Raw genomic sequence first — 23,320 nt, forward strand, 5'->3', positions numbered from 1 at the left:
TCCAGTGCTTTAACCGGGTTGGTGGACACGGCGAGTCCACCTAGGGGAGTTGGAAAACCCTGATAACAAACCAATGGTGCACATGAGCTTGAGTATCCTGATTGAACAAATGTTATATGAATCAATCGTTGGTCATCGGCTAACATGGGACTGTATCTACTCACGATGCTCCACTGTCTTGTGGATCAGACCTTTAGGTCAAAGGCTCCGGGTGTGGCCCCGTAAGAAAACCACCTGCTTCAGTTTGGGCACCTGGGCAGTATCACCGCCCTCACACAAATCAAATGAGATTTGTACGGCGCATATGTATCTGGTGCCTTCTTGTACCGATATTTATGTGTTTAAATAATAAATAAATAATAATAATAATAATACGATGGCTGACAACATTTTTTCACACGTTAAAAAAAACTTTGTTATGGTATCAGAGAATATTATAAGTCTTCAGGACATAACTAATTAACTGGATATATCTCAGTCTTATTAGAGGTTGATTACGACCCGAATAGCTCTATGGTATACATTTCAAATCAGAATATGAATATATCGAAGATTTCGTTTTTGAATGCATTTGTTTCAATAAATCTACATTTGGTCAACAGCTTTTCAGGAAATAATGTACTATTGGTTTGGAATCAGGGTTTTCCAACTCCTCTAGGTGGACTTGCCGTGTCTACCAACTCGGTTAAGGCGCCGGATATTCGCTTTTCGTCCACTAAATTTGGTTAACAACAACCCCGCCACGAGAAAGCAGTGAGTAGGACTTCCTTATCAGTGGCTGTATATGTGTGACCATATGAGAGGACTTAAAGAGGGAAAGAGCGGACTCTCCGCACTGTCGGACGTGCCAGGAGCCCTATACGCTACTAATCAGAAAAATACATCCATCTAGTTTCTATCATCTATACTCTTTCAAAAATATGAATAAATGAACACACACACACACATAGACTTACTCGATATAATGGTATTTCTTCAGCTAATAATGGATTTGTTTCATATTCACTCCTTGATGTATAAAATAATAATGTAAATTTTTTTAATACAACATATTTTGGTAACCATATTAATTTATTTTTTCCACGTCCTTTACTATCTATATCCACTATATCTTCTAAGACAATATTCAATAAATTAGTATTCATCCCAGAGATTGATTCTATCTGAGGATTAGGATTCGGTAATGATAATGTTGAATCTTCTTTATTAGTAGTAGTATTATTAGTAGTATTCATATTGTTAGATTGTTTCATTGGTGTTATATAGTTGGAATCTTCTTTATGAGTAGTAGTAGTGTTTCTATCAGTAGTATCATTATCAGTAGTATGTTTCATTGGTGTTGATTGTATATCAATATAATAATTTAATTTTGTACGTAAATTTCTTTCTAATTGTTTTTGTTGTATTAATTCTTTATATATTAGTTGATATTGTTCTGTTAAATTAGTTATTAACTGATTACGTTCAGCTAAATCTTTCTTATATTGTTCTATAGTATGATGTAAATTCTGAATATCCTTGGTACTTGTTGATTGTAAATTTTTATATTTTTTCTCTAATTGTTTATATTCATTATGATTTTGATTACTTTTTAATTTGATCGATGATGATAATGAGGATAATAACGAAGATGTCGCCGACGCCGATGATGGTCCTAATGATGTACGTGATTTCATCTCACTATAAAATTTCTCAACTAATGTATCTAAATTACGTTGTTGTATATCTTTCTCTTTTTGTAATTGTTCTATACGTAAGGTAAGTGTATTATTCGTTTGTTCTATAATAGTACAATGATTACGCATTTCATCTAATTGTTTTGATAAATCATTAATTTCATTTGTATTTCTTTCTAATAAATTATTTAATTGTAGAACCTCATTACTCGAATTATTACGTAATGCTGTTAAATTCTTATCTAGATTACGTAATCGTACACGATGTATAGCTAATTCAATATCTTTATGTACCAGTTGTTCTTCCAAAGATTCTTTCGACTTCATCGTCTTCTGAAGATCTTCTTCCGTCTTCAACAATGTCTGACGTAGACTCTCTTCGGATACCTTCATCTTCTCTAATAAATCATTGGTTTCATTATATTTATTTATATTGAAATGATTTAATTCTTGTGTAGTGATTAATTGTTCTTTTAATTCATTTACTTGTTCATTTAAATTATAACGTAATTCTGTTATAAGATTCATTAAATTTTTACATTTTTCATGAATTTGTTGATTTTCATTTAATAAATTTTGATTTTCATTTTTTAAATTCGAAATTATTTCATCTTGTTGTATTGTACTACTATTATTAATATGAGTAGTACTGATATCAGTAGTTTTGTGAGTAGTATCGTTACTGATCGCTTTTAATTGGATTATTTCATTTGTTTTTTGTATTAAATCATGTTCTAATTGATGTATACGTAATTCTAATTGTTCTTTATCAGTTTTTAATATAGAATTATTATGATATTCATTATCAAGATTCAAATTGATAGTTTGTAAACGTATTTCCATTTCTTTTAGATCAGATTGTAAATGATCGCGTTCAAGCTGTAAACTACTTAATTGTTGATATATACTACTTAATTGTTGATCTGATTCAATTTTATTGATTTTTAATTGTTCTAATTCATTTTGTGATTCAATTAAACGTCTATTTACATCCTTTAAATTAATTTGATCTTTAGCTGTTTGACATTCTAAAATTTGATAGGATTGTTTTAATTCATTTAATGCTTGTTCTGTTAATTTTTGACGTTCCAATGATTCATTTAATAAAATCTGATGATTCGGTTTCATATCGGTAGTCGTCGTATTATTGTGGTTCGAACCCCGTGAGAACATTTCCAAATAACGATGATAACGATTAAATGTGAAACCGGCAAATGATAAATTACTACCAGTAAAATATGCAGGTGGTTGTGGTCGAGCCGGAGCGAATGCACCACCACTATGTGGTAATTTTGCACCACCACCACCACTACCATCTGAACTTAAGTCTCTTTCATCAAAATTAATATTAGATGTATCTGTTTCAGAATTAACAATTGGTTGAATTGGTGCATTCTCTGAACGTAATTGTTCCCATTGTATTGATTTAAAGAATACATGGGATTTCACTTGTTGAGCAGCAGCAACAGCTCGATTATTTTTTGCTGATTTAATTTCAATTTCTGTTAATAAATCAAATGAACCTAAACGAGTTGTAGATGATTTTAATAAATCTTTAATAAATAATTCTGTTTCCGGTGAGATTGGATCCGCGTCCGTTGGTATACGTAAAGATTTTTCATGACCTAATATACGACTATAAGTTTCAACTAATGATTGTCCATAAAAAGCAGGTTCACCAAAAAACATTTCATATGCAATCACACCTAATGCCCACCAATCACAAGCAGGTCCAATTTTACCAGCTTTAGCTTGACAACTTAACATTTCAGGACTAATATAATCTGGTGTACCAATAGGTGATGTACAATAATAATAACCATCTTCACCAACACGTACACAAGAACCAAAATCAGCCAGCTTTAAATGTCCACCAGCATCTAATAACATATTATCTGGTTTTAAATCACGATGAATAAAACCTAATTCATGTAATGCTTCAAGAGCTAGGACAGTTTCTGCTAGATAAAATCTTGCAATAGTTTCATCAAATGTATCATATTTTTCTAACCAATAATATAAATCACCACCAGGCATATATTCCATGCATAAGTAAACATTGTCTTTATCCTGTCAGAAAAAAATAAACAAAACAGTTTCTATGGTAAGAAACAAATTTCTCTTAACAAAACTATGAAAAGGATTAAGTTCATTACGACATATGAAATGGATATTCATTATTATGATTATAGACTGTTATGGTGTTCCACTTATGACTCCCAAAGAACTTTTCACGACTGTTTGATCTATCGCTGAATAAGCATAAACGTATTTTTCAGAAGGGGTTTGGTAGAGATTTTAATAATTTTATAGAGTTGAGATCATAAGTCAATTAAAGTTAGACCACCATGGAAAACCTGAAAACACTGGATGGCCGTTTCGACTTATTGTGGGACTCCTCAGTAGCAGTGCGTATCCATGATCCCGCCTCGCGAGATTCGAACCCAGGACCTACTAGTCTCGAGAGTATTTCACTAAAATGTCTTTTTATCATAAAACATTGACTAGTAGCCAAAAAAATTTCCTCTTGTTAACGATATTATTTACTGAAATTACACAATCGTACTTATATCTCCATCCTATAAATGCATTTTGTGCTTGATTGGACAGCATCAGTGCAACTCCTTGTGTATGTAGGGCATTTTCTTCTTCATCGCTGAAGTATAACAGAAGATCCCCTGAAGAGATAGTCGTTGTTGTCCAAACTGTGTCCAATGTGCTTCATTGATCCCAAGCAACTACAGGTTGTATCTCCTCATTTCTGTATCAATTTGGAAGACTCTCTCGGTCTCCCACATTGTACGAGCATTCTATGTACCTGAATTAATGGTTGCTCTGGTCGTCAGAAGAGGCATCGGCTTCGTGACTTCCGAAGGAACTTAGCTTTCACCGTGGGGTGTCGTAACTCTTCTAAATGAAGACCTTCTGATTCACAGGGCAGAGTTTAAATGATTTGAATGATTTTTCCTAGTTAGCGTTCTTTTAGCGAGTTAGTTTTCTACGAGATGGGGTCGCTACCCCCATGCCCAACCCTCCAGAAGTAGCCCACGAAAAGGCTACAGGCAGAGTTGTACTTATGTACATGTAAAGATTTAAGTTTTATCCGTTGTTAGTTATATTAAAGTTAGTATTTTGATTAGTCTCTATCGGCATAACGGGCATCATAAGCGAATCATCTCGACATTGTCTTTAAGTACAAGTTTTAGTGAAATTGTATTGACGTTAGTAATGGAATTTAGGATATGTGTATCGTCCCAACTAGACGTACCAACATCCTATTCTTGATTACATTGAAAACTTGTAACTAACTAAAGACACTATCAAGACAATACACTTAAGATCTATAATTAAACAATCACCTTGAATTCTAGTATCCAACTATTTTAAAATATTTTCATAGTTGAAATCATGAGTCAATTGAAGCTCGACTAACATGAAAAACCTGGAAGCACTGGACGGCCGTTTCATCCTATTATGGGACTTCTCAGTGGCAGTGCGCATCCACGATCTCGCCTCGCGAGATTCGAACCCAGGACCTACCAGTCTCGTGCTTCCTGATTTTCCATGGTGGCCTACCTTCAATTGACTCATGATTTCAACTATGAAAATACTGGAATCTCCACAAAACTCCTACTGATCTATTTTAAAAGAATACTAATAGTTATCCGTACCACATAGAATCATCCGAACATAAATTATAAACCATTTGGATATCAAATCTAACCACAGGAGTGTTATTTAATGAATTATAAATAGTAAAATAATGTAAAACCAATTAATCATTTGACAAAAGTGAAGTAGATAAAAAAAACTAAGGAATGTGTTATTTAAAAACAACTGATTATCCAATTTTTTTCTTTTTCTAGTATCGAAGTGGAGTGAAGGGATGGAGAAAGAGCTATGGAACATAAAACAACTGTTCAATACATTTTTTTCTTGGTTTCTAATCGTTGTATTAGAGAAAAGGTAAAATAAAAATAAAACTTGCGTCCTGTATATGAAAACTTGTACTTAAAGACAATGTCGGGACGAATCGCTCATGATGCCGGATATGCCGATAGAAACTGATTAAAATACAATCTTTAATATAATTAACAAGGGAAAAACTTAAATCTTTACATATACATAAGTATAACTTAGCCTGTAGCCTCTCCGGGGGCTACTTCTGGTCCTAAGCCGGAATAAAGGAGGAGGGTTGCGCATGGGGGAAGCGATCCCATCTCGTAGAAAACTAACTCGCTAAAAGAACGCTAACTAGGAAAAATCATTCAAATCATTTAAACTCTGCCCTGTGAATCAGAAGGTCTTCATTTAGAAGAGTTACGACACCCCACGGTGAAAGCTAAGTTCCTTCGGAAGTCACGAAGCCGATGCCTCTTCTGACGACCAGAGCAACCATTAATTCAGGTACATAGAATGCTCGTACAATGTGGGAGACCGAGAGAGTCTTCCAAATTGATACAGAAATGAGGAGATACAACCTGTAGTTGCTTGGGATCAATGAAGCACATTGGACACAGTTTGGACAACAACGACTATCTCTTCAGGGGATCTTCTGTTATACTTCAGCGATGAAGAAGAAAATGCCCTACATACACAAGGAGTTGCACTGATGCTGTCCAATCAAGCACAAAATGCATTTATAGGATGGAGACATGTGTACGATTATGTAATTTCAGTATCATTAGAAGATGGTTGGAAAAGAGTTAGGAGTGGCCAAACCAAAACGTGGCATCAGTGCTTGAAGTCATTAACTTCTAGTCTGAGCTAATTTGGTAGATGCAGATTACTTGGTTGGGGTCCGCGTGACTATCGTAATCAATGGTTGGAGACTGTGTGTGACATGGCTCAGAATCGATCACAATGGAGTAGGTGTATACACTCTTTATCTTCCCTTAAACTTTGAGAATAAAATTGCTTCATATCTGTCTTTCTTGCTGTTCGATATCCTTATATACAACCTACCTTTTATATATTACCGCCACTAAAATAACTACTTCTACGAATCCGGTGTTCATCTTGTTGTGCTAACGAGGTATGGCAACTTGGACTGATGCATATATGTGCCTGGTCCTACGTTGTAGCTGACTGACTGATCATCAGAAGATAAATTATAAACCATTTGGAAATCAAATCTAACCACAAGAATGTTATTTAATGAGTTAGAAAAAAAAAAGTAAAATAATGTAAAACCAATTAATCATTTGACAAAACTGAAGTATATAAAAAAACTAAGGAATGTGTTATTTAAAAACAACTGATTATCAATTTTTTTTATTTTTTCTAGTATCGAAGTGGGGGTAGGGGGGTAAGAAGGGAGAAAGAGCTATGGAACATAAAACAACTGTTCAATACATTTTTTTTCTTCGTTTCTAATCGTTGTATTAGAGAAAAGGTAAAAAAAAAACGACAATTCCAAATAGATAGTTATCAAAAAGAATAAGAAGAAAGTGTTTTCTTCAAAACACTCACTCTGAATCTATTACCACTTAAATAGTTTTATGATTATGATTATTATTACTACTTTTTTTAGTGCCATTTCTGGTGTAACCTTATGTTACTATCGCACCATTATTGATCAAAAGTTAAGAGTTAACTAAATATTTCTGGAAAAAAAAAAGTAATCTGAGGCACATACAAATATCTACATGTATATAAATACGCACACACACACACAGAGGCCATGTGTGACCTTGACATTCAAATTAGTCGTGTAACTATATATATATATATATATATTAAAATGAAATACATTGGATATTTAATGACAAAAAAATAACCTTCAAAGTGAATGTACGGTAATTTTGATCTTTACAAGATGAATATATTTAATGTCGATGACTTTTCTAAAGATTCATTTTAAGTAGTATTAGTAGTAGTAGGATGAATGTAGTTGGGTATAGCATATGACCAATGATGTTAACATTTATTTTGTAATTTTATGTTATGAAAGAACATTATATTTAGAAAAAACTAGTGAAAATTAGGCAGTACTTGTTAAGTGTTTCGTTCTAGTATGAGATCTCTTTTAGGAATGTACATTCATAACATTGTCAGAGATCGAACCTAAGATCCTGTAAGTCTCAAAAAGGGAGTTTAACCTTTAGATTGATGAAGTAGTGAAACTTGATTAGTTGAGATAGCTAGGACACGTGTTACATATGCACAACTACCGGCTGCCCCGATGTGAGATGTTTTATGGTGTAGGAGTAAGTTGGAAGAAAGATAGGGGCGGACAGATCAAAACGTAGCACAAATCCATGAAGTCACTGACAAGTGGACTGAACCATGTTGGTAGGTGTAGACTACCTGGTTGGAATTCGTGAGATGATAAAAACCGATGGTTAGAGACCTTGAATGACATGGTTCAAAATCGTTTGCAATGGCAAAGATGTATTCACTCATTGTGTTCTTTCAAATTCTAATCTTCTGAATTCCTCATGTCCCTATCCTTATTCTCTTTCCAAATTTATTTCACTGCATTATACTCCTTCAATAACATCTTCAAACCCTTATCTTTTACATAATGCTTATACTCTTACTACCTCTACCACTATGGGATTTGAATCGACAAATGCATCTCTGTGCTAATGTGGTATGGCGACTCGAAGTGATGTACATACGTATGAAGTTCTACGTTGTGACTGACTGGCTTAACCTTTAGATCCCCGAGTCGAGATCCGATGGTTTATATTTACAACTTTAGTCAACTCGTGATATTGAGCGACCATCATCTGTTACCACTGATGATATTTGTCTCACCTCCGACTCCACTAGTCAAGATTCCTTCCCAGAACTCAAAGAATTACCTCTCAAAGTTAGTCACTTTTAAGCGTCTAATGGTTTATTAGTATAGTAAGTGTTGTGTCCCGATAAGAATAATGAATGATCACTTTGGGATCCATTTATGGGCCAATACCATGCATATATTTCCTATCGTATAATTGTTAATTAACTAAACTATTCATATTCATGTCCCTCTTATTATGAGCTTTATTTTGACCTATGGAACTATTATCATACGATTTACCATTCTCGAGTTATCCTTAGTCTATTAATTACTGTTCCCCCTATTCACAGCCACATTTGGCTAAATCTTGTACTAATGTTGTTTCCTATTTTATGGTACGATGTGGTCTGTCTGTTTGGTATATAAACTCAGTATGTTTGAAATAAATGATTCATACCGCAGAGGCTGAGATTGGTGTTCTAGACTTCACTGGCTGGGCTAGGCAGAAAGCAGGACCGATAACTACTCTACACTACTCGTACAGGTTTTATGCGTCATCGGTCCGATCGATAAATCACTGCTCTCTGATTGGCAGTATTATCACGTAATAATACATGAACAGGGCATCCAGGCAACAAGTTATAACAAAAGTTATTGTTATTCACCTAACTACCAGATGTTAAAGATCTAATTAGAGAAAACGTTTACAGATTTTATCGGTATAACCCAGAGTAGATAGTGGACAGAAAAATGTTGATGATTTTGCAGAAATGTTTGAACCTACAAGATTTCCAAATGCCCTAGTATAGTCAGTACTGAACAGATATTTATCACAGATTCAGGTAATTTACTCAAAAATGTAACGCCAAAAGTAAATATTTGGCGTTTACACTGGATTAGTGAATACAAGTAGGAATACCTCGGCTCTAAAATAAATGATCCATAAGGTATCCAGGCGATCCTGGGAGGATAAAGTGACGTAAAAACCTTATTTAGTTGATAAATATCATGAAATGCATCTCTGGGTGTGCTAAGTTTGAACAGATTACGATGTCACCTAAACCAGCGAACAGAACGAATGCCAGCAACACATGAACAGGACAGACTAAACTATTCCACTGAGTCCCAGCCCTGCTAATTAGAGGGAGGTGATTGGATATAGCCGAGGGAAATGTATATTCGACAAGCAGCCGTGAAGCACATAACTCAAGTGTATATATACAGTATTAAAATGTCTTTGAGGAAACGTAAAATAGCGTACTAAAAGAAGAACCAAACCAATGAAATTTAAGGTCTTTCCAAGTGGGAAATACAAACTGAAGGTAAAAGTGAGAAATTCAAATTTTCAAAATAAAATTATAAAACTAAGAAGTTTACCAAACGATTTCTAAGGATCTGGCATCCTCAACAGGATGTTATCCTACAGTTTTGTGGATTATATCTTTAAGTAAAATGCTCAGTAGATAGTGTTTATTGAAAGTTTATAATATGAGTATAACGGAAATCCCATTTGTGTGACTTAGAACAGAAGGGGTTTTGTGGAGAATTTAGTATTTTCATAGTTGAAATTCTCCATAAAACCCCTTATGATTTATAATCATATGCTCATTAGTGACTGACTTCAAGAGATATTTCCTTGAGTTCTAGTGGGAAGCAATAACCAGTGGAGTTCAACCAAGTCTCTTGTAGAGATATCAACTCACTGAAGACAATTGGTGAACGGTTGCTCAAACTGCTTGGATTGGTTGAAGTTGGACATTAACACCGTTGGATGCCGGCCATCTCAGTGGTCTAGAGGTTAAGTGCTCTGACGCAAGACTGGTAGGTCCTGGGTTCGAATCTCGTGAGTGCAGGATCGTGGTTGCGCACTGCCACTGAGGAGTCCCATAATAAGACGAAACGGCCGTCCAGTGCTTCCAAGTTTCCCAGGGTGGTCTAGCTTCAATTGACTCATGATTTCAACTATGACTTAGAACATACATTTAAGCAAACAACACTCGCTTCAATTGAATTCTTCTCACGTTTTGTTCTTGAGTAAAATTATACTTATGCACACATATGAAAAAAGATTAAAAAACCACCAACCGAAACAACCTATAAACCAGTGATAACAATTAGTCACAATAAATAAAGAGTGGATTGATAGTGTAACCAGTGTCATAGTGATGATATGAATAATAAAGACCTAGTGGTGAGACATACAGACAGACAATCTCAGTTTGTTTCTTGTATACAGAAGAGGTTATAGGGGTTCAAACCAATAACTCGTCTTTCTGTTTAAACATGTCACAACTTTAATCTGGGAAGTCATGGTAAGTGGTCCTAATCATTTTTTTTCATCCCTTCAGTTTGTTTCTTATCACACCTCTCGTATTTGTTTACGTAACTTCCAATGATTACAATTTTAATAACGTCGAATTTATTTTTAAAGGTTCAATCTATCACCACTTATGTTAAAAATATACATCCATGTTGTTATGCCGTTTTTTATTATGATTATAACTACCATTTACTGCACATGTTATCAGACTATTCATTTGTATCTACCAATTATAATAAGCTGTTATCATCTATACAACATTGTTATCATCGACCCAGAAGTTGTTTGAACTAGTTTTCATTTATTTCTCATTTACAAATCAAGTGATTTGTGTGACGGCTATGATACTGCCTAGGTACTCAAACTGAAGCAGCTGGTTTTATTAGGGGGACACAATCGGAGCCTTTGATCTAAAGGTCTGATCCACAAGGCAGTCAGGAGATGTGGTCACATGGTAACCGGTGACCAATAATTAGTTCATACCCCGTTTGTTCCTTCAGGATCCTGAAGTCCCTGTGCACGATTGGTTTGAAATCAAGGTTTTCCAACTCCCCTAGGTGGATCCTACATATCTATCAACCTGGTTAAAGCACCGAACGTTCACTTTTCGTCCACTCAATTTCGTAAAGAACGGCAATGCCGCGAGAAAGCAGTGAGTAGGACTTCCTTGACTGCATACGCGTGGCCTTGTGAGAACATTTGGAGAGGGAGAGCTGACTACTCCCATCCTCGGTCATACCAGGGTATAGGAAATTTTTTACCATTCAGTATTTATAAAAAGACAATAAGAAATTTAGTTCTAAAACGTCCATAATAGTGAGTGAAATGTGACTGTCTAGCAATGGGATCTAAAACGAGAATTTCATTAACGGAATAATCTAAAAAAAACTGAATTGAAATTTATATATGTTACACGAGTGAGTAGATTTCTGAATTCAGCAGCTATGTCGGTAACAAGTTAAGCGTTTGAAGCAAAAGGTACTTGGGCTTAAATTCCGGGGTGAACAGTAACTCTGAAATGCAAATACACTCAGCTATCGAATCCCAGATAAGACGAAAAGCCCGTCCTAGATTCCACTACTAGCCACATTCTATCAATTCTATGAAAAAAATAGTGATGTAATAGCTACATCTACATAATCTGCACAGGATGAAAATGCGCTAAATAAGACTAATGCATAGAAGTATCGCTGATTAGTGAGACATACGACTGAAATAAGGTCATTTTAGCAAGAATATGATGGTAAATTAATTCCTTTATCCTTATACTAATAAAAATGTAACTTCAATAGTTGAGATCATGAGTCAATTGAAGCTAGACCACCATAGAAAATCTGGAAGCACTGGACGGCCGTTTCATCCTATTGTGGGACTCTTCAGCAGTGCGCATTCACGATCCAGCCTCGCGAGATCCCAACCCAGGACTTATCAGTCTCGCACGCGAGCGCTTAACCTCTAAGACCACTGAGATGACCGGCATCCAACGATGTTAATGTCTAACTTCAACCGATCCACGAAATTGAACGATACATCCATCATTGTCTTCAGTGAGTTACTACCTGATAATAGTTAATAGTTTGAACAACTACTTCAAAGAGATAGTGGTGGATTTCAAACACATTTTATTCACACAACGAAACAAGTTTACAGTATCTATTACCCTTGATAGTATGAACGGTGTACTTTATAAAACATTTGATTGTTTAAATTCATTTAGTATTGTTTGTTTGAATCTTCCCATCGATGTGTTAGGACTGCAACTGGTCAGTCTCTAATTAGCATATGTGCATACTGTGCGTAATGCCTCGATATAGCCTTAATTCACAAGCACTTTAAGCAAAGATGGATAGTGGCTAGCAGTGGAATCCAGGACGCGCGTTTCGTTCTATTTGGGACCAGTCAGCTGGATGCACCTGCATCTCAGAGTTGATGTACACTCTGGGACTCGAACCCAGTACCTTTCGCTTCACACGCCATCGCGTTATCCACTCGGCCACTGAGTCCTGCATGCACATATGCCAAATAGAGACTAAACAGTTGAAGTCCTAACACATCAATGGGAAGATTCAAACAAACAATACTAAATGAATTTAAACTTCACCCCATCGCACAAGCAAGTGGCTATCAGGACTCAGTGGCCGAGTGGATAACGCGATGGCGTTTGAAGCGAAAGGTACTGGGGTTCGAGTCCCAGAGTGAAGATCAACTCTGAGATGCAGGTACATCCAGCTGACGAGTCCCAGATAGGGCGAAACGTGCGTCCTGGATTTCGCTGCTAGACACTATCCATCTTTGCTTACAATTTGATTGTTTAGTTGTTATTTCAATAATTCTACATTTACAAAGTATTGATACATTATGACAATATTAAAAGTTGACTATCTCTCACAATTGAAATCTTTTTGAAATAGTGTAAACTTATTCTGATAGCATTGAATACATATAACTTTAGTAAGATAAGAAATGAAGAGTTTAAAAGCCAGTCCCCTAGTACAACAGTGAATTAGTGATATTGATAGTGTTAGATTGATAAGGCTCTAAACATTCATCATCTGAAATGTTCAAACATTTGTACTGAACATGATAGATCACTGTCTGCTTGACATAGGCTGTTGGGTGAAGTGAGACTAAAAAAAATTATCCAAACATTTAGACAAAGAGATAATGATAATAGTGTATAAGATCAACGAAATTGAGAGGACGAAAAGCAAACGACCGGCGCCTTAACCGGTTTGGTGGACACAGAAAGTCCACCTAGGGGAACTGGAAAACCCAAATTCCAACCCAATGGTTTACATGAGCTCCAGTATCCTGATCGAACAAATGGCATATGAATCAATCGTTGGTCATCGGCTACCATATGAGTGTATCTCCTCACGATGCTCAACTGACTTGTGGATCAGACCTGTAGGTCAAAGGTTCCGGGTGTGACCCCCTAAGAAAACCACGTGCTTCATTTTGGGCATCTGGGTAGTATCATAGCCCTCACACAAATCAAATGAGATTTGTGTGGCGCATATATATCTGGTGCCCCGTTGTACCAATATTTATGTGTATGAGCAATTGAGCCTACGGAAAAGTATAACAATTAACTATGAAAGCTAAGTGAATTTATGCGGTTAATTCAAGCCCATCTTTTCAATGATAAATAAGAGTATAAAGATATATTGATATAGGATTATTAAAGAATAAATTTGACTAGTTTCTGATAGAAGGTCTATCACTTATAATTACCGAACTATACATAAAATTTTTTGAAACGAAACTAAATAGAGTTTTGACATTTTAGCTGATGTCCGTTGATGATGAAAAACCGTGAATATAATTCCTATTAACTGTAAATCATAATCCTTATCCTTCACACACACACACATACACTCATTTAGGCTTATTTAGTAGGTGGACATTCTCAAGACCATTTTAGCGTCGCTCAAAGGTCGTCCATACATTATAGTCCCATCAAAACATCTTTTCCGAAAAACTTGCTTAGGACATTTTCGAGAAGTTAATGGGTCAGATTACACAATCAATTGATTTAGTCAGTGACTAAGGTAGCCAACTGACATGACATACAAACATTACCATTAACCTGATCAACTGATTGCAGAAGATAAATGGAACACTTTAGAAAGTTAACATTATGAGTAATATATTGCAAAGTTCCCTTAAATGGACCTTTCGTATCCACCAACACGATTTGAGCTGTAAGTGTTAGTTTTTCACCCTCTCATTTCGTAAGAAGCATCCTCGCAGCGTGAGGACACTGAGTACGACCTCCATGAAAGAGTCTATAAACACATGGTCACACAAACATTTCGAAATGGAGAGAGGATATTTCTCATCTCTGACCCAACCCAAGTATTTGATCGCTTTAGGAAGTGTGAGGGTTGGAGTAGCGTTTAAATCATTTGGTTCTGAATCAGGAAGACACATATTTAACACACGCTCCACCTCCGTTGATTTGAACAGTCCCGGATATTATCACCAGTTATTACACAGTGTGACTTGAATCTGAGTTCATAAACCTGTACTTGATAAATAATTTACATTAAACTTCCTAGTTAGGAGTTCTTACGATACTGCACATAATACCTTTTTTTAATATTACGCATTTATCAAAAATGGTTTTTCAACTCGCCTTTGATCAGAATTTTATACGTGATGGTCAGTAGTACCTCAAGTACCTCAAACATATAGCCCCATCACAAATGTGCGTCGGCACAGGCTTCCATACAGGTCTAGCACAACGAAATGGAATAAGCAAGATGAATACCAGAGAAGTTGAAATAATGCAGTAGCTTTTGTAATGGGAAAGATTAATCATTGATAGTACAGCTCAAAACGACAGAATATTAGGTATGTATGAAGGAATACTGAAACTGAAGATCTAAAGGATAATAATAATTTCATTTGTACCATTGAGACCGATTCTAAGCCATATCGCCCAAAGGCTCCAATCACTGGTTAAGATAAAAAAAAGGACTTCAACCAAGTATTCTACATCAACCGACACAATAGATAACTTCATGAACTAGTCCTACGTATTGAACCAACAACCCCCCCCCCGAGCTTTACTTCATATTTCATATCCACAAAGTGATACAGAGCGATGCCTGCAATGACGTATGTACAATGCATTTTGAGAACCTATAACTTAATGATTAGAAGTCAAGTTCTTTAATCATTAGCTCATTGCTTTGTGGTGAATTATGATGTGTACTACTTATATATGATAATCTAATGATGTTTATATGAGAAAACTTTAAATACGAACAAAACTCACTTATTCACTGTGTTATTCAGGGGTATCATATCAGGCTAAGGTCAGAGCCCCCAAATGCCCTGGTACGGCCGGGAGTAAGGAGAGTTCGCTCTCCCTCTCGAAATGCTCTCACATGGCCACGCGTATATAGCCTCTAACAGGGAAGTCCTACTCACTGCCTTCTCACAGCATTACTGTTGTTTACCAAATTGAGAGGACGAAAAGCGAATGTCTAGCGCTTTAACCGGGTTGGTGAATACGGAAAGTTCACCTAGAGCAGTTAGGAAACCCTGGTTCAAAACCAATGGTGCACATGGGCTCCAGTATCCTGAAGGAACAAATGGCGTATGAATCAATCGTTGGTCACCGGCTACCATAGGATTGCATCTTCTCACGATGTTCCACTGCCTTATGGATCAGACCTGTAGGTCAAAGGCTCGGGGTGTGGCCTCCTAAGTAAACCACCTGCTTCACTTTGGGCACCTGGACAGTATCACAGCCCTCACACAAATCGAATGAGATTTGTGCGACGCATATGTATCTGGTGCTTCCTTGTACCAATATTTATGTGTTTAAATAAATAAATAATAATAAGGTCTTGTATGTTAAGGTAGACAAGATTGAAACAAACCAAAGAAGGGTGTTATTTTATGCCAATTTTATGCATAAGCATGAAATGGATTGATTTATACATTGAAGAGAATAGCGTAGTAACAATAAACACGTATACATATTATGTATTTAGATATTAGGATACGTCATCGAGACCAATGTATTGTAATGTTCATACATATACATGTAAACACAACAATGCTTTGTTAATATAGTACAGATGAAAATGTATAGAATACCATAATACAATATGTCGAAAATAAAGGACACATTTTATTGATTTGAGAAAACAAGTATAGATATGTTGCGATCAGACAAATGCACACGTACCGTCTCATACACCCACAGAAAGAAGAGGGATGAAGAAATATATATATTGAAATGTTGCTAATACTACCATTACGTTGTATTACAAAAATAAAATGTTGGTTTCATCTTGTTGTGTTAATGAGGTATGGCAACTTGGACAGATGCATATGTGTGTAGCTGACTGACTAACTGACTGGACCTTCAAGAGGAGAGATGCAACGACTGCTTGAGCATACTTTCCCTTCTATTACCGTATAGCGGCTAAATCCTTACTTACTTACTTACGCCTGTTACTCCCAATGGAGTATAGGCCAATGACCAGCATTCTCCAATCCACTCTGTCCTGGGTCTTCCTTTCTAGTTCTATCCAATTTTCGCTCATTCTTCTCATGTCTGTCTCCATTTCTCGGTGTAATGTGCCACCATAATCAATAGATATGACTCCAAAAATGCCAACCCCCTTTTTACTTGGGCTTTTAAAAATATATCTCAAATCTTATTTATTTATTTATTTAAACACATACATATTGGTACAAAGGGCACCAGATACAATATGCATAGCGACACCAGCCCCCAAATGCCCTGGTATGGCCGAGAGTGGGGAGAGTCCGCTCTCCCTCGAAAAATGTTCTCACATGGCCACATGTATATAGCCTCTGACAGGGAAGTCCTACTCATTGCCTTCTCGTGGCGGGGGTGTTGTTCACGAAATTGAGATGACGAAAAGCGAATGTCCGGCGCTTTAACCGGGTTGTTGGACACAGAAAGTTCACCTAGGGGAGTTGGAAAACCCTGATTCCATACCAATGGTTTACATGGGCTCCAGTATCCTGAGAAAATAAATGGCGTATGGATCAATCGTTGGTCACCGGCTACCATGGGACTACATCTCCTTACGATGCTCCACTGCCTTGTGGGTTAGACCTTTAGGTCAAAGGCTCGGGATGTGGCCCCCTAAGAAAACCACACTGCATTCGATTTGGGCACCCGGGCAGTATCACAGCCATCACATAAATAAATGAAAAGACGAATTCTACAAATAAATTTCAAATCTGGTCATTGGAGAGCTCATTAATAAAATGAATATAGTTCTATATAAATGTGAGCCAATATAATTTTGTGGTAGCAAGTATAACAAACAGTTTTAGATTAAATAAACTGGAAAAAAAAGAATATGGTACAGGATTAATTACCTAATGGTATTTAACCTAGAACATGGTATTATTGCATCGAATGAATATATCTATTCAAATGAATTAGCAGATAGACTTCAAGTTTTGAGAAAATTTCAGTTTTGAAACTTGTATCAAGTAGAGAGATGGCTTAGTGGTGAAAGCAATTAGCTTCCAATAAATAGATCGCTAGTTTGAACTTTGTCCTACCTACATTAGTTTCGGTAGATATACAATAATAATGCTCCAAACACATAAACAATAGTACACTGCAAATACTGAACTCTGTTGCAATGTACAGTTGTGAAGAAAAGGGTCGCTGCTTATTACCAACCTGTTCGTAATGTTTTGCATATGCTTGAATCATTGAAAAGGCTAATATGAAATAAGGATTGTTGAATGAATTTAGTCGATATAAGAAATTTGTACCGACTAAAGAAACTAATCTTGTATAATTAAGATAATCATGAACTCACAAATAAGCATTTCACATATCTATCAACCTGGTTAAAGCACTGGACATTCGATTTTCGTCTACTCAATTTCATAAATAACACCCCTGTCGCGAGAAGGCAGTGAGTAGGACTTTTGTGGCAATAGCTGTATACACGTAGCCATGTGAAAGTATTTCGAGAGGAAGAGCTGACTCTCCCTACCCTCAGCCGTACCAGGGAATTTGAGGACTAACGACTGGTATTAACTTGGATTGTCTATCTTTTATTTAAATGGAAATAAATGGACTTTTAGTTCGATTGAGTCATAGAATAGCAATAATTAATATTTTCCTGGTTAGTCTTTGGACTTAACACAACTCGAATGACGAGATTTTAGTCAGCTGAATAATTAACAGAACGCTGAAACGTATTAACAACTGAATGGCTAGAAAAGGAAAACATACAGTCTGGATTAGTCCATGCTTTACATTCATTGTCATTCGATAGCAGGATATATACATCATTTATGGGTTTGGATGATAAACAAAGACCGTAGTCGTAAACGTTATCGCTAAAAGGTAGTCATTAATAACATTACCACCGACTGCCCAGACGTGCAATGTTCCATGGTGTAGGAGTAGGTTGGAAGAAAGATAGGGGCGGACAGATCAAAACGTGGCACAAATCCATGAAGTCACTGACAAGTGGACTGAACCATGTTGGTAGGTGTAGACTACCTGGTTGGGATTCGTGAGATGATAGCAACCGATGGTTAGAGACCTTGAATGACATGGTTCAAAATCGTTTGCAATGGCAAAGGTGCATCGACTCTTTGTGTTCTTTCAAATTCTAACCTTTTGAATTCTTCATGTCCCTATCCTTATTCTCTTTCGAAATTTATTTCACTGCATTATACTCCTTGAATAACATCTTCAAACCCTAATCTTCCACATTAATGCTTATACTCTTACTACCTCTACCACTATGGGATTTGAATTGACATCTGTATCTCTGTGCTAATGTGGTATGGCAACTCGAACTGATGTACATACGTATAAAGTTCTACGTTGTAACTGACTGACATTAACAACCTTAGTAAAAAACATGAAAATGTCTTAGCACATAATATGAACTTACTAGAAACGCATAATGACAAGCAACCAACCATTCACTTGATGCTTTCACCATAACATCACGTTCTTCCCAATAACCAGATTGACTATGATCTAATAAGTGTTGTTTACTCATTAATTTTATGGCATAAACACGTCGTGTACGTTTGTGTCTGGCTAATTCGACTCGACCAAATCCTCCTTGCCCAATCACTTTAATTAATTCAAAATCAGTATATTTTGTGCGTCGTGATTCAATAATTTTGGCAGCTTGACTATATCTATAAAAGATGATAAATGAAAGGAAATGTTCTTTAGTAACATAAGGTGTAGTGGAAAAGATTGCTAGTTTGAGAACAACTCCGTGATATGACTCAGTAGTGAATGATTTGACACATACATGAGGTATTTAATGTATAACTAAATGAACCGATTATCTTAGAGATTACACGGTCTAGCTGCTACTAGTCATTCGGTCTCAGGTCGGAGTCCTCCAAAACTGCCTACATTTGAGCAGCCAAGGAGTACCGTTATTTTGTATAAAGCATTTCGCAGCCATTTAAACAAAATTGTACATTATTACTGAGCTACACTACATTGTGTGACGCATTTCCTGGAGCTATGAATAAATAAAACCCTGAAATATTGATGGAGTTAGCTTTTGATTAAAACATCGGTTTAGTTTTTAAGAGTCCGTGATGTGATTCAGCAATATTTTAAATATTAGTGTTCTTGGAAGCGAGCTATACTTGTTATTTGAAGGTCTTAACATTTTCTATATCATCTCAGATAGTTACATAGAAAGCCGGCGACCATACCACGTTGAAAGCACTGTTGTTACATAGAAAATGTTATATTCTCACAAAGGACCAGATGATCGGTTTGCGGCGTGAATCTACAGAATAAAAGATAATGTCTACAAGGACTAATGTACCATGATTTCATTTATTTACTTATTTGAACACCTAAACATTGGTACAAAGGGGTGTCAAATACATATACTCCACACAATAACCATGAGGTTGTGAAGAGATAGAGAATGGAGGGTATAATAAACGAAGAGCAACAATGAACATAAATTAGTGTATGAGAGTGAAATAATAATAGTATTAATTTTTTATGAAGCAAAAGAAAGTTACAGTAGGATTGCCACTAGCTTCTATTATGAGCCATGTCTGATAATGTCTCAAGCTACTGTGTCGCATCATCTTTAGAATCCCAACCAGGGAGTCGTGAAGGACCAATGGGAGCGAGTCCTGTACAGTTTTCTTTCATACCACGACACCATGTCATAGTGACCACCTACTCTTTTTCCGACCAATCTCAGAGTCGTCAAATAATGCACGATGTAGAATTCGCTAGGACAACATTCGTAAAACACGTTCAAGCCACCGAAGTCGGTGTTTCAAGATGGTGAACAGTCCTGTCCAACGAATCAAATGGGGCCTAATGTCAAGAAACAACACGTTGGTTGACCTGTGATAAGTATGACAGTATTCTAACATTTGGTGGAGGGTGAAAATATGATCAATAAATCCTCGATCACAACAAAAAGTAGCCTGCTCCTCCTGAGTCAATCTTTCTCGGGTTTGAGCATTCTATGAAGTATTACGGAAGACAATAGTTTGGACGTAATCAGGAGTAGACTTATCCCTCGATAGTTGTTTCAGAAACGACATGAACCCTTTTTAAGGTTAGAAACAACTTTCAACCCATTCTATAATGTTAGAACACTCTCTAAATGCCAGATATTTGCAAGCAACCCAGTCAGTTTCTTAACCAAAGGTTCGCCAACATCTTTAAAAAGGGCCGAAAGTCATCTGGGTCTGGTGATTTGTGACGCTTCAAGAGTTCGAGTTGCTTGCGGACTTCTACCTCGTTAGATGGATCACCGTCCATGCAGGGACAGTGTGATTGATGCTGCCAAGAAACAGCAGTTGAACTATTCCTCCAGAAACTTTGCCCATCGCCTTAGACGTCGGTAGATGTTGTTGATTGACATCCCATCAGCTTTATAGATTGCATCACTCGCACCAGACTTCTTGCTGCCAGTGACCCGGATGACGTGAAAGGGCTTCTGACAATTGCCAGATTCAGCTGTTGTTCGCAAACCGTTATCACACACCAACCTCCAAGCTTTTCGGTCCTTACGCAAGCTTTGCAAAATTTCATTAAATAAAAACCTTCGATCATGGTCAAACTCGCAGTCACCTGGAGTAAACGGACATGCTTTGATGAGTAGTAAGGAGCCTGTACAAACAAAGTGCTTATAAGCGAGACATTTCGCGAAGCCGCAAGCGACATTGCTAGCCAATCTCATGACGACATGTCACTGCACCCAGTGCTCATCTATATCTTACGGTAGGTTGATCAGTGAGTCAGTCAGTCACAACATAGAACTTTATACGTATGTACATCAGTTCGAGTTGCCATACCACATTAGCACAGAGATACAGATGTCAATTCAAATCCCATAGTGGTAGAGGTAGTAAGAGTATAAGCATTAATGTGGAAGATTAGGGTTTGAAGATGTTATTCAAGGAGTATAATGCAGTGAAATAAATTTCGAAAGAGAATAAGGATAGGGACATGAAGAATTCAAAAGGTTAGAATTTGAAAGAACACAAAGAGTCGATGCACCTTTGCCATTGCAAACGATTTTGAACCATGTCATTCAAGGTCTCTAACTATCGGTTGCAACCATCTCACGAATCCAAACCAGGTAGTCTGCACCTACCAACATGGCTCAGTTCAAATGTCAGTGACTTCATGGGTTTGTGCCACGTTTTGGTCTGTCCGCCCCTATCTTTCTTCCAACCTACTCCTACATCATTATACATCACACGTCGAGGCACCTGGTGGTTGGGCATACGCAACACATGTCTCAGCCATCTCAACTGATCAAGTTTCACTACTTCATCAATCGATTTGCCATCCTTACCTAGTATCCGTTTCCTAACAACTGCATTACTTACTCAGTGGTCCCAGGATATATGAGCAATGCTTCGAATACATCTATGATCGAATACTAGTAGCCTACGAATGTCCTCTACTCATATCGGCCATGTTTCACTGCCATAAAGTAGAACGGAACGAACTGATGCGCAGTAAACCCATCCTTTGGTTGCTAGACGGATATCTCGCTTACTGCATAAATGACTCAAGTTGGCAAAAGCTAGACGAGTCTTCTGTATCCGTGCTGAGATTTCGTCACACACCAGACCACAAGGGCTGATGAGACTCCCAAGATAAGTGAAGCGGTCGACACGCTCAATTACTTCACTCCCTATCACTAGTTCGGGTGTCGATGCAACCCAATTCTGAAGTAACATTTTGTATTTTGAGGGGGAGAATCGCATCCCGAAGATGCCTGCATAGTTGCTTATAGTGGTCAGAAGACTATTTTGTCAGCGTCTTCACCGAATAGAACTATGTCATCGGCATATTCTAAGTCAACAAGTGGGTCTCCTGGTAGAAGTTCAACCCCTCTAAATTTGGATTAGGAAAGTGTTATTTCCAAATGTACATCTACGATAAAGTTAAACAAGAACGGAGAGAGTGGACAGCCCTGACGAACACCACTTTAGGCAATCAATTCTGATGACAGTTCGCCATAGGCTCTAACTCGACCAGTTATGTTCGAGTAGAGAGTAGGTTAATGTACTTATTTGGTACTCCTTTCAGTGACAAACACTACCACAGAACCTCACGATCAACAGAGTCAAATGCCGCCTTAAGGTCGAGAAATACTACGATTGTGGGACGTCTAAATGTGTGTCTTTGTTCTAGGATCTGACGTAGAGTGAATATCTGGTCTATACAACTACATCCAAATCGAAAACCAGACTGGTTTTCTCTAGTATGCTCTTCACGAGCTTTGGTTAGGCGTCGAAGTATTATTGAAGCTAATATTTTAGACACTATATTAGTCAAACTGATTCCTCTGTGATTGTCACAAGAGGACTTTTGTCCTTTCTTATAGACTGGCACAATCAGTGATTGGGACGTCAGATGGAATTACGTCAAGTGCCCAGACTCTACCTAAGACCTCAGTCAATCTCCCTATCTTTCCGAGTTCTTACTGATCCGTTTAGTCGGACAGCGCATAGACGACTGTCTACTGGGATCCAGTCTAAAAGAGCTAGTTCTGCCCTACGACTTAATGCTATACCTACTCCAGCGAGGCCACGGGA

The 23,320-nt window shown here is 37.0% G+C and overlaps 1 protein-coding gene and 1 non-coding gene across 2 annotated transcripts in view; both read right to left on the reverse strand.

Moving 5' to 3' along the window:
• The window catches only part of Smp_139800 (serine/threonine kinase), a 42,705-nt gene that overhangs the window by 15,864 nt on the left and 3,521 nt on the right, over window positions 1-23,320 (reverse strand). The window contains exons 2-3 of the mRNA XM_018795244.1: window positions 19,153-19,408; window positions 957-3,746 (exon numbers count right to left, since the gene is read on the reverse strand). Of these exons, the coding sequence (XP_018649576.1) occupies window positions 957-3,746; window positions 19,153-19,408 (3,046 nt within the window). The remainder of the gene's footprint in view (window positions 1-956; window positions 3,747-19,152; window positions 19,409-23,320) is intronic.
• Smp_tRNA_00221_Pseudo_GTG.1.1 lies at window positions 12,658-12,730 on the reverse strand. The gene has a single exon. It is a non-coding gene (tRNA).

This window comes from Schistosoma mansoni, chromosome 2 (genome assembly GCF_000237925.1).
Source record: "Schistosoma mansoni strain Puerto Rico chromosome 2, complete genome".
Taxonomy (NCBI): Eukaryota; Metazoa; Platyhelminthes; class Trematoda; order Strigeidida; family Schistosomatidae; genus Schistosoma; species Schistosoma mansoni.